We start from the raw sequence: 18,455 nt of genomic DNA on the forward strand, positions 1-18,455 counted from the left end.
TAGCATATGTAGATATGGCCTCGGAACACTGAGACCGAAAGGTCGAACGTGAATCATATAGTAGATATGATCAACATAGTGATGTTCACCATTGAAAACTACTCCATCTCACGAGATGATCGGACATGCTTTAGTTGATTTGGACCACGTGATCATTTAGATGACTAGAGGGATGTCTATCTAAGTGGGAGTTCTTAAGTACTATGATTAATTGAACTTTAATTTATCATGAACTTTGTCCTCATAGTTATTTTGCATGTCTATGTTATTGTAGATCAATGGCCAGTGCTACCATTCCTTTGAATTTTAATGCGTTCCTAGAGAAAGCTAAGTTGAAAGATGATGGTAGCAATTACATGGACTGGGTCCGTAACTTGAGGATTATCCTCATTGCTGCACATAAGAATTACATCCTGGAAGCACCGCTAGGTGTACCACCCGCGCCAGCAACTGCAGACATTGTGAATGCCTGGCAGACACGTGTTGATGACTACTCGATAGTTCAGTGTGCCATGTTTTACGGCTTACAATCGGGACTTCAACGATGTTTTGAACGTCATGGAGCATATGAGATGTTCCAAGAGTTGAAGTTAATATTTCAAGCAAATGCCCAAGTAGATAGATATGAAGTCTCCCACAAGTTCTATAGTTGCAAAATGAAGGAGAATAGTTCTGTTAGTGAACACATACTCAGAATGTCTGGGTACCATAACCACTTGACTCAGCCGGGAGTTAATCTTCCTGATGATAGTGTCATTGCCAGAGTTCTTCAATCACTGCCACCAAGCTATAAAGGCTTCGTGATGAACTATAATATGCAAGGGATGCATAAGAGAATTCCCGAGCTCTTCGCAATGCTAAAGGCTGCGGAGGTAGAAATCAAGAAGGAGCATCAAGTGTTTTTTTTTTGAGGGTGAAGGAGCATCAAGTGTTGATGGTCAACAAGACCACTAGTTTCAAGAAAAAGGGCAAAGGGAGGAAGGAGAACTTCAAGAAGAATGGCAATAAAGTTGCTTCTCAGGAGAAGAAACCCAAGTCTGGACCTAAGCCTGATACTGAGTGCTTCTACTGCAAAGGGACTGGTCACTAGAAGCGGAACTGCCCCAAGTATTTGGCGGATAAGAAGGATGGCAAAGTGAAAGGTATATTTGGTATACATGTTATTGATGTGTACCTTACTAATGCTCGTAGTAGCGCCTGTGTATTTGATACTGGTTCTGTTGCTCATATTTGCAACGCGAAATAGGGGCTACGGATTAAACGAAGATTGGCTAAGGACAAGGTGACGATGCGCGTCGGGAACAAGGTCAACGTGATCGCTGTCGGCACGCTACCTCTACATCTACCTCCGGGATTAGTTTTAGACCTGAATAATTGTTATTTGGTGCCAGCGTTGAGCATGAACATTATATCTAGATCTTGTTTAATGCGATACGGTTATTCATTCAAATCAGAGAATAATGGTTGTTCTATTTATATGAGTAATATCTTTTATGGTCATGCACCCTTGTTGAGTGGTCTATTTTTATTGAATCTCGATCGTGGAGATACACATGTTCATACTATTGAAGCCAAAAGATGCAAAGTTGATAATGATAGTGCAACTCATTTGTGGCACTGTCGTTTGGGTCATATTGGTGTAAAGCGCATGAAGAAACTCCATGCTGATGGGCTTTTGGAATCACTTGATTATGAATCACTTGGTGCTTGCGAACCATGCCTTATGGGCAAGATGACTAAAATACCTTTCTTCGGAACAATGGAACGAGCTACTGACTTGTTGTAAATAATACATACCGATGTATGCGGTCCAATGAGTGTTGAAGCTCGTGGCGGGTATCGTTATTTTCTTACCTTCACAGATGATTTGAGCAAATATGGGTATATCTACTTAATGAAGCATAAGTCTGAAACATTTGAAAAGTTTAAAGAATTTCAGAGTGAAGTGGAAAATCATCGTAACAAGAAAATAAAGTTTCTACGATCTGATCGTGGAGGATAATATTTGAGTTACGAGTTTGGTCTTCATTTGAAACAATGTGGAATAGTTTTGCAACTTACGCCACCTGGAACACCACAACGTAATGGTGTGTCCGAACGTCGTAACCGTACCTTATTGGATATGGTGCGATCTATGATGTTTTTTACTGATTTACCGCTATCGTTTTAGGGTTATGCTTTAGATACGGCTGCAGCCACGTTAAATAGGGCACCATCAAAATCTGTTGAGGCGACGCTTTATGAACTGTGGTTTGGCAAGAAACCAAAGTTGTCGTTTCTCAAAGTTTGGGGCTGCGATGCTTGTGTGAAAAAGCTTCAACCTGATAAGCTCGAACCCAAATCGGAGAAGTGCATCTTCATAGGATACACAAAGGAAACTGTTGGGTACACCTTCTATCACAGATCCGAAGGCAAGATATTCGTTGCTAAGAATGGATCCTTTCTAGAGAAGGAGTTTCTCTCGAAAGAAGTGAGTGGGAGGAAAGTAGAGCTTGATGAGGTAATTGTACCTTCTCCCTAATTGGAAAGTATTTCATCACAGAAATCAGTTCCAGTGATTCCTACACCAATTAGTGAGGAAGCTAATGATGATGATCATGAAACTTCAGATCAAGTTACTACAGAACCTCGTAGGTCTTCTAGAGTACGGTCCACACCATAGTGGTACGGTAATCCTATTCTAGAAGTCATGTTACTAGACCATGATGAACCTACGAACTATGAGGAAACGATGATGAGCCCAGATTCCGCGAAATGGCTTGAGGCCATGAAATCTGAGATGCGATCCATGTATGAGAACAAAGTGTGGACTTTGGTGGATTTGCCCGATGATCGGAAAGCCATAGAAAATAAATGGATCTTAAAGAAGAAGACTGACGCTGACGGTAATGTTACTGTCTACAAAGCTCGAATTGTTGCGAAAGTTTTTCGACAAGTTCAAGGAGTTGACCATGACGAGACTTTCTCACCCATAGCGATGTTTAAGTCTACTAAATCATGTTAGTAATTGCCGCATTTTATGATTATGAAATTTGGCAGATGGATGTCAAAACTGCATTCCTGAATGGATTTTTGGAAGAAGAGTTGTTTATGATGCAACCATAAGGTTTTGTCGATCCAAAGGGTGCTAACAAAGTGTGCAAGCTCCAGCGATCCATTTACGGACTGGTGCAAGCCTCTCAGAGTTGGAATAAACGCTTTGATAGTGTGATCAAAGCATATGGTTTTATACAGACTTTTGGAGAAGCCTCTATTTACAAGAAAGTGAGTGGGAGCTCTGTAGTATTTCTAATATTATATGCGGATGACATATTGTTGATTGGAAATGATATAAAATTTCTAGATAGCATAAAGGGATACTTGAATAAGAGTTTTTCAATGAAATACCTCGGTGAAGCTACTTATATATTGGGCATCAAGATCTATAGAGATAGATCAAGACACTTAATTGGACTTTCACAAATCACATACCTTGATAAAGTTTTGAAGAAGTTCAAAATGGACCAATCAAAGAAAGGGTTCTTGCCTGTGTTACAAGGTGTGAAGTTGAGTCAGACTCAATGCCCGACCACTACAGAAGATAGAGAGAAAATGGAAGTCATTCCCTATGCTTCGGCCAAAGGTTTTATCATGTATGCAATGTTGTGTACCAAACTTGATGTGTGCCTTGCTATAAGTATAGCAGGAAGGTACCAAAGTAATCCCGGAGTGGAGCACTGTACAGCGGTCAAGAACATCCTAAAATACCTGAAAAGGACTAAGGATATGTTTCTCGTTTATGGGGGTGACAAAGAGCTCGTTGTAAATGGTTACGTCGATGCAAGCTTTGACATTGATTCAGACGACTCTAAGTCGCAATCCGGATACGTATTTTTATTGAATGGTGGAGCTGTCAGTTGGTGCAGTTCCAAGCAGAGCGTCGTGGCAGGATCTACGTGTGAAGCCGAGTACATAGCTGCTTCAGAAGCAGCAAATGAAGGAGTCTGGATGAAGGAGTTCATATCCGATCTAGGTGTCATACCTAGTGCATCGGGTCCAATGATAATCTTTTGTGACAATACTGGTGCAATTGCCTTGGCAAAGGAATCCAGAGTTCACAAGAGAACCAAACACATCAAGAGACGCTTCAATTTCATCTGGCATCAAGTCGTGGAGGGAGACATAGAGATTTGCAAGATACATACGGATCTTAATGTTGTAGACCCGTTGACTAAGCCTCTTCCATGAGCAAAACATGATCAGCACCAAGACTCCATGGGTGTTAGAATCATTACTATGTAATCTAGATTACTGACTCTAGTGCAAGTGGGAGACTGAAGGAAATATGCCCTAGAGGCAATAATAAAGTTGTTATTTATATTTCCTTATATCATGATAAATGTTTATTATTCATGCTAGAATTGTATTAACCAGAAACTTAGTACATGTGTGAATACATAGACAAAACATAGTGTCCCTGGTATGCCTCTACTTGACTAGCTCGTTAATCAAAGATGGTTATGTTTCCTAGCCATAGACATGTGTTGTCATTTGATGAACGGGATCACATCATTAGGAGAATGATGTGATGGACAAGACCCATTCGTTAGCTTAGCATTATGATCGTTACAGTTTCATTTGCTACTGCTTTCTTCATGACTTATACATGTTCCTCAGACTATGAGATTATGCAACTCCCGAATACCGGAGAAACACCTTGTGTGCTATCAAACATCAAAACGTAACTGGGTGATTATAAAGATGCTCTACAGGTGTCTCCGAAGGTGTTTGTTGGGTTGGCATATATCGAGAATAGGATTTGTCACTCCGTGTATCGGAGAGGTATCTCTGGGCCCTCTCGGTAATGCTCATCACTATAAGCCTTGCAGGCAATGTGACTAATGGTTTAGTTGCGGGATGAAGCATTACGGAAAGAGTAAAGAGACTTGCCGGGAACTAGATTGAACTAGGTATGATGATACCGACGATCAAATCTCGGGCAAGTAACAGACCAATGACAAAGGGAACAACGTATGTTCTTATGCGGTTTGACCGATAAAGATCTTCATAGAATATGTAGGAGCAAATATGAGCATCCAGGTTCCTCTATTGATTATTGATCGGAGATATGTCTCGATCATGTCTACATAGTTCTCAAACCCGTAGGGTCCGCACGCTTAATGTTTGATGATGATTTGTATTATGAGTTATGTGTTTTGATGACCGAAGTTTGTTTGGAGTCCCGGATGAGATCACGGACGTGATGAGGAGTCTCGAAATGGTCGAGACATAAAGATTGATATATTGGAAGGCTATATTTGGACATCGGAATGGTTCCGAAGAAGTTCGGGTATTTTCCGAAGTACCGGGAGGTTACCGCCCCCCCCCCTCGGGGAGTTGATGGGCCTTAGTGGGCCTTAGAGGGAAGGAGAGGCAGCGGCCAGGAGGTGCCCCCCCAAGCCCATTATGAATTGGACAAGGGGTTGGGGCGCGACCCCCCTCTCCCTTCCTTCCCCCTTCTCCTTGAGGTGGAATCCTACTAGGACTTGGAGTCCTAGTAGGACTCCCCTCTCCCGGCGCGCCTAGAAAGGGTCGGCCGGCCTCCCCCTCCCTCCTTTATATACGGGGGCAGGGGGCACCCTAGAAGACACCATGTTTTTCCTTAGCCGTGTGCGGTGCCCCCTCCACAGTTACACACCTCGATCATATCGTCGTAGTGCTTAGGCGAAGCCCTGCACCGGTAACATCATCATCACCGTCACCACGCCGTCGTGCTGACGGAACTCACCCTCATCCTCAACTGGATCAAGAGCACGAGGGACGTCATCGAGCTGAATGTGTGCTGAACGCGGAGGTGCCGTACGTTTGGTACTTGGATTGGTTGGATCGCGAAGATGTTCGACTACATCAACCGCGTTACTAAACACTTCCGCTTTCGGTCTACGAGGGTACGTGGACACACTCTCTCGTCTCGTTGCTATGCATCTCCTAGATAGATCTTGCGTGATCGTATGATTTTTTTTTGAAATACTATGTTCCCCAACAGTATAAGACGTAACACACTGGAATTAGCTTGTCGAATGACTCAATATATTTTACAACGGGGATTCAAAGGATAATTACTAGATTTAATGCTCTAAATTTACAGCATATCAGAGACCGAATGAATGAAAGAATATATTATTGTCTCTATGCAGCAACATGACAATGACATCCCACCTTTGAAAATATAACTTGAGAAACAACATGACAAAGAATGGAAGTGTATTGAAGATCGAATTGAAAAAAAGCTTAGTTGCTGGAAGGGCAAGCTTATGTCTTATGGAGGTCGGCTAGTGCTGATTAACTCGGTACTGACTAGTATGCCGATGTTACTATTATCATTCTTTCAAATTCTGAAAGGGGTATTGAAGCGACTTGATTTCTTCAGATCTCGGTTCTTCTGGCAGTCAGATGAGGCTAAGAGGAAATACCGTCTCGCGCGATGGGATATCCTTTGCCGACCAAAAGACCAGGGGGTCTTGGTATTGAGAACTTAGAAATCAAGAATAAATGCCTTATGAGAAAATGACTCTATAGGTTAGAGACAGAGCTGGAGGGCATGTGGGCACATATTTTGCGCAATAAGTATTTACAGTCGAAAACACTCACCCAGGTTACCATAAGACCAACTGACTCGTCATTCTGGAAGGGGCTTATGAGAACGAAGGACTTGTTCTTTCGTAGGGTCAAATTCTTGGTTGGTAATGGGATGTCAACAAGATTTTGGGAGGATATGTGGTTAGGAGAGACACCCCTGGCCATACAATATCCCACCCTTTTATAACATTAGGCAACGTAAAGAGGATTACATTGGCACAGATTTCCAAATGATTCCCTTGAATATGCAGTTCAGACGCGCGTTAGTTGGTGAGCGATGGACTGCCTGGATGCACTTGGTTCAGAGATTGATAGATGTTCAACTCTCCGACCAGCTGGATTCGACGCAATGAAAATTAGCTAAAAATGGGGGTTTTAGGGTGAAATCCTTCTATTTGGATTTAAATAATTCTGGCCCAATCTCAAGATCCTTACATATTTGGAGGGTTAAGGTTCCGTTGCGTATTAAATTTTTTATGTGGTTCGTCCACAAGCAAGTAATACTCACCAAGGACAACTTAATCAAGAGGCGATGGGTAGGTAGTTCACGTTGTTGTTTTTGTGATCATGATGAAACAATATAACATTTATTCTTTGAATGCTCACTCGCCAAATTGCTTTGAAGAACGATTCATATAGCCTTCAACATTAATCCTCCAGTTCACATTGATTCATTGTTTAGAACGTGGTTAACTGGGGGTTGAACATACTACTGCGGCTCGTATTCGGATTGGAATATGTGCTCTTTCGTGGGCTATATGGAACTGTAGGAATGATTTGATTTTTAACAGACAACACACTTTAACTTTCTTGCAGGTCATCTTCAGAGCTACCGCATGGATCCATACATGGTCCTTACTCACTCCTATGAACTCCAAGGAGCCTTTGGTTACTGGGTGCAACCAGTGGGAGATGGTAGCACGAGCTATATTCAACCGGTTCGGATGACGGTCGCATAACAAGATATGAGTCTAGGGAGCTTATCCTTCATATTGCCGTACCGGTTGTGATTGTCAGCATGTATTTTTCTTTTTTTCTCCACTTGCGAGCTGTAATACCTTTATGACTTTGTGCTACTTTATGGATCTTTTAATAAGATGGCTGCATGCATCATTATGATGCAGAGGCCGGGGGTACGCCTCCATTTCCAAAAAGATAAATATTGTGTATCTGTTCAATTCATATATATCGGGGTTCATTTTCTATATTGGGGTGCATCTCATTTTGTCAACATTTGAGACGTGCATTGCACGTGCATGCTTACTAGTTTAACTAATAAAATATAAGCTATATGTCACAAAAAATATATCATCGAAAAACACTTTCGAATACAAATCCAACAATTTACTTTATATTTTATTAGTCATATAGACGGTCAAAGCCTGACACAAAAACGATGGCCCCAATAAATCCAGACTGAGGCAATTATCTACAATCATCTACAATTATGTGTTCATTTTTTTGTGCACTACCCAAAGGCACATGTTATAAAATTCATATGTTTTGTCATCATGTAGTGATTCATAGTACATGGCATCTCATTCCGACATTTTCCTTTTTTCACATTTCTAAATTTCTGTGATCCAAAGAGACCAGGGGGAGAATAGTGGGGACCCATAGGTAGCTTTCATAAGTTTGGCATATTTTATTTTATGTTTTATATTCGAACTATTCACCTTTTTCGGAAAATGAAAAGTGCAAATGAGTTCAGTTGTACTCGAGTGGTTTTAAATGGTGTTTTATCATAGTCTCAGAGTGTACACGTACTTCATGACGTCAAACCTTTGACGCAGCCACATGCACATATGTGTCTTTTTTTCTTGCCAGGTTCACAATACGTCCCTTATCTCTCTGAACTGCTCTTATAATTTCGTAAGTTGGTGGTCGTCCATTCACAGATTAATTCTTATATTGTCAATAAAAAATTAACTATTACAAATATGGTACATCCTATGTTGCAGCAATTGTATCACGATCTTTTAATTAATTGATGTTGTTTTATTCCAACAAAGTTACAGCCTACAATTGCACAAGAATTTAACTAGCTCATGCAAAAAAAAAAGGCTTCCATATATATATAACAACACATGACTATCTAGCTAGTTAAATAAAATTATAGAGGCCTCGAAACACGGTTCTGTGGGTGATGGGTCTTACAATCCTTATTTGACTAAATGTTAGGATCAGGTGCTCAACAAGCAAGTCATAGAAGTAGTGGCATAGTAAAGTCAGCGATGACCACGGGAAGTGAAAGGAGGTGAGGTCTATGGAGCTACAATGATAGCGTTGAAACATGTGTTGACACGATCAATTCCAGACCGATGGACTTGAAGAATACAATTCGATGTGCGTTGAAGGGCAATGTTGATTATCTAATAGTCGTAGTCATAGTCTCGGAGGTTTTTGTGTCTATTGGTCTACTTAGTCTATATCTAGTTGTACATGATGTTCTGTTCATTTAATATAAACTGGATTTAATTTCAGAAAAGGTAATGTTGTTAATGAATTAGAAAGGTATTAGTCTTACACATATGATGCACCTTAAACTTGGACAATCATGGCGATATATATAGCCAAATATTTTAGTAGGAAGTACAATTTATGATAAACTGCGACCTTGCACATACTCCTTTTCTTTGTACAACCACCAATTTCACAATAAAACAATCTTCACAATAAGAACAACGTGTTGCATCATCCACTTGTTATGCTAACATCGTTTTGGCTCTCATGGATTGGATCTAGGATTCAAAATTGAAATTGAATTCCAGAAATAAGTTGACTCCCACAACATTTGAAATCATAAATTATGAATCAGGAGCAAACACATTGCCAAACTTCTTTGAGTCCCAGCTCGTTTTTTCCCATTAAACAATTACATTGCGACCATTGAACAAACTCGGTTGGTGAACATGATTTATGTGCTGCTAATCTAGCGGCTTGTCGAGCATTTAACAACTCATACCATCCCTTTCAAATGGATCACACAAGCAATCAAACCTGTCGGATTTCCCTTTCCTCTTCCCAGTTGAACTTCTGTGGATTTCTCCATAATAGGAAGGTCTGCGAGAACTCTTACCATAACTTACCACATCTTTAGAATTGTCCGCTCATAGCAATGATGGAATTGTCGGATTGTAGCTCGAGGCGTTGCTTCAATGACTCAATAAGTTAGAAAATAGAATTTGTAGGTGGAATCTACACACACACTTGGACCCTCCAAAATACACAAACTCGCTCCTCAGTGCACCCGTCATCTCCGAAATTTTCAGATAATTTTGCGTTATGCTGTGAAGACAAGGTTGAAAAAAACAAAGTTCTATGAAAAATACCTATACAAATATGTGGGACCACTTGCACAAATTGATCCGCCAGTAAGCCCAAAGGCCCTCCTTGCCACGGTTGATATCGCCCATCGAATTTCAAGGAATTCCCTTGAAAAATCATACCATGTGATGTGGAGACAAAAAAATTAAACACATAAAAGTTTGGGAAAGTGTGCACATAGTTATGTTGTACCTATGTGTGAACACGAGGTTCAAAATTTAAATGCCAAAATCAACAGAAAGAATAATTCTCGTTTCCGTGTGACAATAATTTTTGGTGTCGCCTTGCTTGCTCGTTGTGGGTGTGGTACTGAATTTCAATTTTTGGGACATCGTCTTGATTTGGATTATTGCTCTTGGACAGGGTAGTTCAGTGTTGTGTTGTAGTCTCTATTTGGACCGAGCATCACATGCCTCTCTGATCCTGACACTATGTTTTCGCCATCTTATGATTATGACATGCGATGTACCCTCATTCCCTTCCTTTTTTATTCACTTCAACTTCTTCTATCAATCAAAGTCTTCAAGTTTTGGGTGTTAACAAAAATATAAATATTTAAAGTTGAATTGTTGTCGAATCAAATTCAGTGTTACCTTTAAAATTTGGATATGGAGTCTAACATATACTCCCTCCATTTCTAAATATAAGTCTTTGTAGATATTTCACTGTGAGCCACATACGGATGTATATAGATGCATTTTAGAGTGTAGATTCACCCCTTTTGTTCCGCATGTTGTCTCCAGTGAAATCTCTACAAAGACTTATATTTAGGAACGGAGGGAGTACAAGTTGAATTCAGGAGACATAAGTAGTCTAATATACGACATGCTATCAAAAATGAAATCTACGGCATCTTCCCTGCTTCCGCGCTCTTCGAGGACGGCTTCCTAATTCCTCTGCTGGCGTTCTTTATTTTGCTGGCCTGCGTGCCATGTTAGGCTGGAGGCCTTGTATTGTTACTTATGTTATGTGGCCGTTAAAACTTCTGAGTTGTGTGGTACTGTGGTATAACTCTGCCTGGTGGCTTTATCTATAAAGTCGGGCTAACGCCTTCTCTCTAAAAAAAAGTAGTCTAATATAAATGGCAAGTGCAGTGCATGACATTTGGTCCAGAGTGCCCTTACAAAAAAGGGAAACTCTGAGCTGGTACAGTGCAATTTAACCGACGAGGACGTCGGTTGGAAACCGCCACCCCTCCTTCGTCTCGTCATTCCGCCGCGGCCCGCAGCTGGACACAAGGGATCGGAGGCGCGCGCCAGCCGAGACGAGGGAACCGGCCCCGGTCCGGCGTCGTCGTCCCCATCCCCTCGCCATCGCCGATAGCCAAACCCGACAAAATCCAAATCTCCTCTCCGTTTCCCTTCCGTCTCTGCCCGCGGGCCTTTTCCCCGGCCGGCGCGCCGATCGCGGCCGCAGGAAGGGTCGTCCGGCGAAGAACCGTGAGGGGTGCCTAGCCTAGGAGGTAATGCCCTCCTACCTGTGTTCATGCATGGCTCGCCCAATCTCGAGTTCCTTCGATTCATCCATGGTGATATCGTCAAGGCATTTCTCGGCAAACCAAAATGGCGTCGTTTTATAGATCCTTGAACGATGTGACTGAAAATCTCTTCGGATCACATTCGTTCCTGTGTATCTTGCACCTAACATGCATTTTCCTACGACAAAAAAAAAACATATTGTCATTAACAAGCTTAACACGTGTTATTGCTATATATGGCTGTATCTAGGAGACTAGGACTAGGTTTTCATTTTGTATCATGCTGGTTTTTGTGGTATGGAATTCTGGTATAATTTGAAGAATTACTCACAAAGTTTTGATGTTCATACTATATCAAAGATATTTAAGTTGCCAATGTTGATGATCATGACCATGGTTTTATTCAACTTGACCAACAGGTGGCCATCCTACTAAGTATATTATTAACTCTAAGAGACATTTTTTGTTCCCATTGCTTCTTTTCAATGCAGATATTTAGCCTTGCAGTTACTACGCTTCGATGAAGCGTGTTCTGGAGTGAGTCTCTCTAGAGACAGACAGATGGGTTCTCTCAACGAAATCGCCGTTGCTGCGGGGATAAACATATCATCAGCATTGGGTTTTCTTCTAGCGTTTGCAATTCTGCGGATACAACCTATTAATGATCGGGTATACTTTCCAAAATGGTACCTCAAAGGGACAAGGAGCAGCCCGAGGCACCTCGGGGCTGGCTTCTCCAAATTCGTGAATGCTGATCTGTCGACGTATCTGCGGTTTCTGAATTGGATGCCCGCAGCGCTACAAATGCCAGAACCAGAGCTAATTGAGCATGCAGGACTAGACGCCGCAGTATATGTCCGCATCTACCTTCTTGGGTCAGAATGATTTTCATGTTTCTCAATTCTCACATCACTGTATCTTTTGCTTTCGCTTTCATCTCTTCCAAGTGCCAAAAAGATTACCTCAGGCTCTCGACTGCTAGTGTAGAACATGACTGTTTTTTGAGATGGCAGACAAACAAATTACATTTACTGACGGCGCATTGCTTTCTTGCTTTACAGTTTAAAAATATTTGTGCCAATTGCTTTGCTGGCATTCATTGTCCTAGTACCTGTTAATTGGAGTAGTGGAACTTTGGAACATGAAAAGGATCTGAATTATGATGAAATTGACAAGCTCTCGATATCGAATCTGGGAAAAGGTTCAAAACGGTATAGCTTTGTTTACTCCACCTATATGTTGTATTACTTGCAGCACAGGCATGGATCATGTTGTTTCTTTGAAGAGTTGTGTGTTTTCTATTACGGAGTGTTCCAATATCGCAAAAGCTATCGTATTATTTTCAGATATTCTATATCCATAATAAAGTGGCACAAAATATTTATGCAGTATTGGCTTATAAATAAACCTAAACCATCAGTAATTGAACTGGTTTAAGTTGATCAATTACTTATCAAACAGAACCATTTGAAACTTAGCCATGTTCTTACTTCCACATATAAGGATTACCTGCAAAAAAGGTCCGTTAGTGAAGGTTATTCCAGAGAATAGTTCTTGTCGTTTTTTGCAGTTAATCTTTAGGATTCTGTCGTAGTATATTTTATTTAACACTCCCTTATGCAGCTCCCTATTGTATTTATGTCTCTTTTACATAAAATTTTACTGTCAGGGCCTCGCTACAGTTTTCCGCTCAAAAAAAGTACAATTTTCTTTGCTTAACCCTCTAGGAAGCCATTTAGTTAGGACTTATGGTGCAACTTACAGTAACTTAATTTTGTATTGTACTTAACAAACAGAAAAACCTAGCTGTAGAGTGTTGAAAAATACAATGTTAAGAGTTGGGAGTAAGCCGGTGCTTTAGAGATAATACTGAACTGTAAGTGCTTCCAGGAAAAAACCATAAGCAGGCTGCATATATTTGGAGCAAAACAAAGACAACTCATGTTTTGTATCTGCAACTGAAACTGAATGACTTCATATGGCTACAAATTTTCTCTTATGCACTTCTCTTTTTCAATATCTATGTTTTGTACTGTCTACATCTTCACTTTGGTTGACAAGAACTGTTGAATGTTTTCATAGGTTCTGGATACATATAGCAATGGCCTATGTGTTTACCTTTTGGACATTTTACGTGTTGTTTCATGAATATAAGGTTATAACAACTATGAGATTGCGCTTTCTTGCTAATCAGAGTCGTCGGCCTGATCAATTCACGGTAAGAAATATTCTTCATGCCAATTTAACTAATAGATTAAAAAATCATCAGATTAAATGTTAATTTTTTATCTTCTTAGACTTGTTGCGTTTAAACTTATTTTAGCAGACTTACTAGTGTTGTGTAAAGTTTCCTACTTTTCTGCTCTATTTAGGTACTTGTGAGAAATGTACCACCGGACCCAGATGAAACAGTTAGTGAACATGTTGAGCACTTCTTTGCTGTGAATCATCGAGATCATTACCTCAGTCATCAGGTTTTACTTTTGCCGATCTTATCTCCACTGTGGTATTGTTATGGTGAATACAAAAATATGAACGAGAACCAAGAAAATTAAAATTGAAGCAGATATTTTTATTTTGAAGTGCAAGCTTTTCTATACTCTTCATCTGAAGTAGAAGCATCTGTCTAACTTTCTAGAAAAAGGGATACCATATCTATACCAAAATTCCAGTTGCTCCTTTTTTATGATCTCATTTGGAGTAATTTGGTGAGTGTGTTATCAACAGATTGTATACAATGCAAACGCCCTTGTCGGTTTGGTTGAGAAGAAGAAAGGCTTGAAGAACTGGCTGGTCTACTACGAAAATCAGCATGCTCATAATCCTGCAAAGAAGCCAACTATGAAGGTATGATTTTTTTTCCAATGTAAAGCATGCACTTGAAGCTTCTTTTCATCTATAACAAAGCTATTTCACTGTGTGATTTATTAATCTGGCAAGTGGTATATGACTCGATTACATCTCTTATAGACAGGACTGTGGGGTCTTTGGGGGCGAAAGGTGGATGCTATAGAATACTATAAGGCAGAAATTGCGGAGCTATGTAAACAGGTACTAGCTTCATTGAAAGGAATGGTCCACAACACTGGGCAATATTGATAGTCCTTAACTTGTGTTCCAGGAAGACGTGGAGAGACAAAAGGTGATGAGTGACCCTAATGCTATTATGCCGGCGGCATTTGTTTCTTTCAAAAGTCAGTGGGGGGCTGCTGTTTGTGCTCAAACACAGCAGACAAGTAATCCGACAGTGTGGCTAACCGAGTGGGCTCCGGAACCTCGTGATGTTTACTGGCCTAATCTCGCAATCCCTTTTGTTGAGCTCTCGGTTAGGAGGCTTATCATTGCCGTTGCGCTGTTCTTCCTCACTTTTTTCTTCATGATACCAATTGCATTTGTCCAATCCTTGGCAAATCTAGATGAGATTGAGCGGCTGCTTCCTTTCTTGAAACCCATAATAGAAAGGTGAGTTTTATTACTAGTAGTTTATAGTTGAATTTTAAATAAGAGAAAAGAGCATTTACAGCGTGTTTTTCACAAGAAGCATCTTCTGAATCCTGCCATCCTCTTCAACAATTTAAGGCAATGACTGGCTTGCGACTCGGTTAGTTGAGGTCCTAAGAGCTACATGTACACATTTTGATTTGATAAATTAGCTTGGTTCAATCAAAAAGATGTGCAAAATTCAAACTACCATGACATGTTAGGCTTACAAGAGGGCAACAGGGCCACATGCCAGTGACACGGCGATGGTATACTCCGACTTGGAGATCTTTGCAATGATATGCATTATGGAGCAATTTTGCCAATGGCCAACATTTGCAGTTCATTTGTAGCTGTTCTCAACATCATTTAACAACAGCATCTTAACATCTTATATAGTGTAATGTTGTACTATTTCATAAATATCATTTTCTTGCTAGTTGCTACATTGAACAGATATTATAAAGCTCATGGAAAACAAGAACCTCAAATAAATGTAAGATTTGAACATGTTATAAAGATGCCATTTATTTTGGTAGGGAACAAGGTATATTTTTCCAGTGCTGGAAATCTAGATTGGTAGAAGTTATACTCAATTCTGCTCTCTAGAAACCTAAATACCGATTAATAAAAAATGTTGCCCAAATATGTATCTTTACTGAGCAATATAGTGCTGAAAGAAATTTTGATAAATTTAGTAAACCTCAAATTACATAAAATGGCTATATTGTACTCCGTCCCATAATATAAGAGCGTTTTTGGCACTAGTGTAGTGTCAAAAACGATCTTATATTATGGGACGGAGGGAGTATTTGTCTGGAAGAGATTGTCTTTCTGGATCTGGTTTCATATTTTCATTATTGATGCACTGTCCTGCAGAAATTCTTTGAAGTCAGTTATACAAGGTTTCTTGCCAGGGATTGCACTAAAAATCTTCCTTATACTTCTCCCGATGTTTCTAATGACCATGAGCAAGATGGAAGGTCATATATCAATCTCTGGATTGGACAGGAGGACCGCATCAACATACTTCATGTTCCTTTTTGTCAATGTATTCTTGGGGAGTGTAATAACTGGAACAGCATTCCAACAGCTCGACACTTTTATCCATCAGCCAGCTAACAAGTAGGGTAGATTTGGAAATTGCTTTTCTTTTTTGCATTAATGGTATTTCTATTATAACAATGGGGCCAATGTTTACTGCCACCTAATTCTTTTGCCATTCGTTCTCCTTTTGTCATGACAAGAATTCCAGAGACTGTTGGAGAATCAATTCCCATGAAAGCAACATTTTTCATTACATATGTAATGGTTGATGGATGGGCCGGTATCGCTGCTGAAGTTCTAAGGTTGAAGCCGTTGGTCATGTTCCACATAAAGAACACTTTCCTGGTCAGAACTGAGCAGGATCGTCAGCAGGCCATGGATCCTGGAAGCTTGGATTTTGGCACCACTGAACCACGAATACAACTCTACTTCCTGCTAGGACTAGTATATGCTGTTGTCACACCAATTCTTCTTCCTTTCATCATCGTGTTCTTCAGCCTTGCCTATCTTGTGTTCAGACACCAGGTACTAATCCTTGTTCATATCATATTTCTGTTCTTTCACCAGTGCTAGTCAATGTGTACGTGCAATGCACGTTAATTTGGAAGTATATTAAGTGCATGCGGATATTAAGTAGGATATTATTTGCGTGTTATTACGTGATTAGCACTATATTTGGCATGAAATTAACTGCATGTTAAACGTGTTGAGCGCTCGACATTGAAGCAATCTAGGTCCTTGGATTGACATGATTTGATGGCCGAGATTAATTGGATCTGCCCCTTTGGGTCTTTTTATATTGGTATAGATATATATGTTCTTATTTCTTTTTGTGAGGTCTTGCACCAGTATGTTTGCTGTCATCGCATTCATATCAGCATAAAACACCTATTTATGCTCATAAAGTTGTAAGTATTCATGCAATTCTTAGTAAACAACTGGATGTTTCATGTAGTATAAACTAAAATACCCTGCATTCTAGGCATCCTTCATTCTTCATTTCTTCTACTAGCTTAGGCCAATAACATATTTTCGGCTTCTTTCACTGCAAGATCATTAATGTCTATAACCAGCAATACGAGAGTGGCGCACTATTCTGGCCAGATGTGCAAACACGACTTATTGCCGCATTAATAGTATCACAAATCCTCCTACTGGGACTATTGAGCACACAGGAAGCAGAGAAGTCTACTGTCGCTCTCCTTCCTCTTCCTGTCCTAACCATATGGTTCCACTATGTTTGCAAGGGTCGGTTTGAACCAGCGTATGTAAAGTTCCCCTTGCAGGTAGGATTGAAACTTACCCTTCATTAAGATCTTCACCATAGCGTCTCAAATATTGAGCTAGGATAGCCTTGATGCATACACTTACTGTTTGGTTTTGCAGGAAGCCATGGTGAAGGACACACTGCAACGAGCAAATGACCCAACTATGAGTTTGAGAGAATACCTGAAGGATGCATATGTGCACCCGGTCTTCCAGAAGGATGACATGTATGAGCTTATTGCCATGGATGAAGAAGAGAAGAATCCCACCGTTGCGACCAAGCGTCAATCGCGCATGAACACACCAGTAGAAAGCAAGTTCAATTCCAGTGTTGGCACTAGTGAAGGAGAGTTCAGTCGGATGCATCCTGCTTGAGAAAATGTAAAGTTTCTGGATTTTTGGTGATCTTGTAAACGTTGGAGCAAAAAGGAAATGCAGGATATAGCAGAATGTACAATATACACGATCAACAGTCGCATCACTGCATTAGCATGTGCTGCCGCGATGAAATTGAAAATTTCAAACTACTGCAAGATTATGATTTGAGACCCAGAGCACTTAAAAAACTCAAAACACTGCCATTAGTTGAATCCTTCCATCAGTTGAATTTAGTATTATGATACTAGCACATTCGATGGTGTCTTACAAATGCAAGCTACAGGAGTCTTAAAAGTTTGGATATGTCAAAACAAATTTCCTACCAAACGAACTTGGGCAAATGGGTGCATCAGTTCAGAACTTCTGCCGATACTATCAAGCCTTAAACTTACGAAACAAACACAAATTAGAGGTTATGTTCAGAAAACAAAGCAACATAAACAGCAACTGGATAAAGGATGACACTAAAATTATAAAAGGTTATCTTATAGAGATCTTGGAAAGTACAATATAGCTACAGAACTGGAATTTCTTTCGTGTTAATTGTTGGAGAAAAATCATCTCAAGCTGAGCATTCTTTCCAATATATAAGATCACTTACGAAACAAAAACAAATTAGAGGTTCTGTTCATAAAGAAAACAAAGCAACATAAACAGCAACCGGATAAAGGATGACACTAAAATTATAAAAGGTTATCTTATAGAGATCTTAGAAAGTACAATATAGCTACAGAACTGGAATTTCTTTCGTGTTAATTGTTGGAGAAAAATCATCTCAAGCTGAGCATTCTTTCCAATATATGACAGACTTTGTACATTTCTGTGCCTTGACAGTATCCTTTCTTACAAAAAGCAATGATCA

General features: G+C 40.1%; 1 protein-coding gene across 2 annotated transcripts; it reads left to right on the forward strand.

Moving 5' to 3' along the window:
* Positions 1-11,302: 11,302 nt before the first annotated feature.
* Positions 11,303-17,713, forward strand: LOC119342048 (CSC1-like protein At4g02900). 2 transcript variants are annotated; one of them, XM_037613886.1, is made up of 12 exons: positions 11,303-11,407; positions 11,914-12,297; positions 12,484-12,633; positions 13,505-13,640; positions 13,795-13,896; positions 14,150-14,269; positions 14,393-14,473; positions 14,544-14,884; positions 15,782-16,027; positions 16,150-16,474; positions 17,002-17,235; positions 17,336-17,713. In XM_037613886.1, the coding sequence occupies exons 2-12, from the start codon at positions 11,984-11,986 to the stop codon at positions 17,588-17,590; spliced, it is 2,304 nt and encodes a 767-aa protein (XP_037469783.1). In that variant the 5' UTR covers positions 11,303-11,407; positions 11,914-11,983; the 3' UTR covers positions 17,591-17,713. The 2 variants fall into 2 exon arrangements, with proteins under 2 accessions (XP_037469783.1, XP_037469792.1); XM_037613895.1 differs by having other exon boundaries at positions 11,353-12,297.
* The last annotated feature ends 742 nt before the right edge of the window (positions 17,714-18,455 follow it).

This window comes from Triticum dicoccoides, chromosome 1B, assembly GCF_002162155.2.
Source record: "Triticum dicoccoides isolate Atlit2015 ecotype Zavitan chromosome 1B, WEW_v2.0, whole genome shotgun sequence".
NCBI lineage: Eukaryota > Viridiplantae > Streptophyta > Magnoliopsida > Poales > Poaceae > Triticum > Triticum dicoccoides.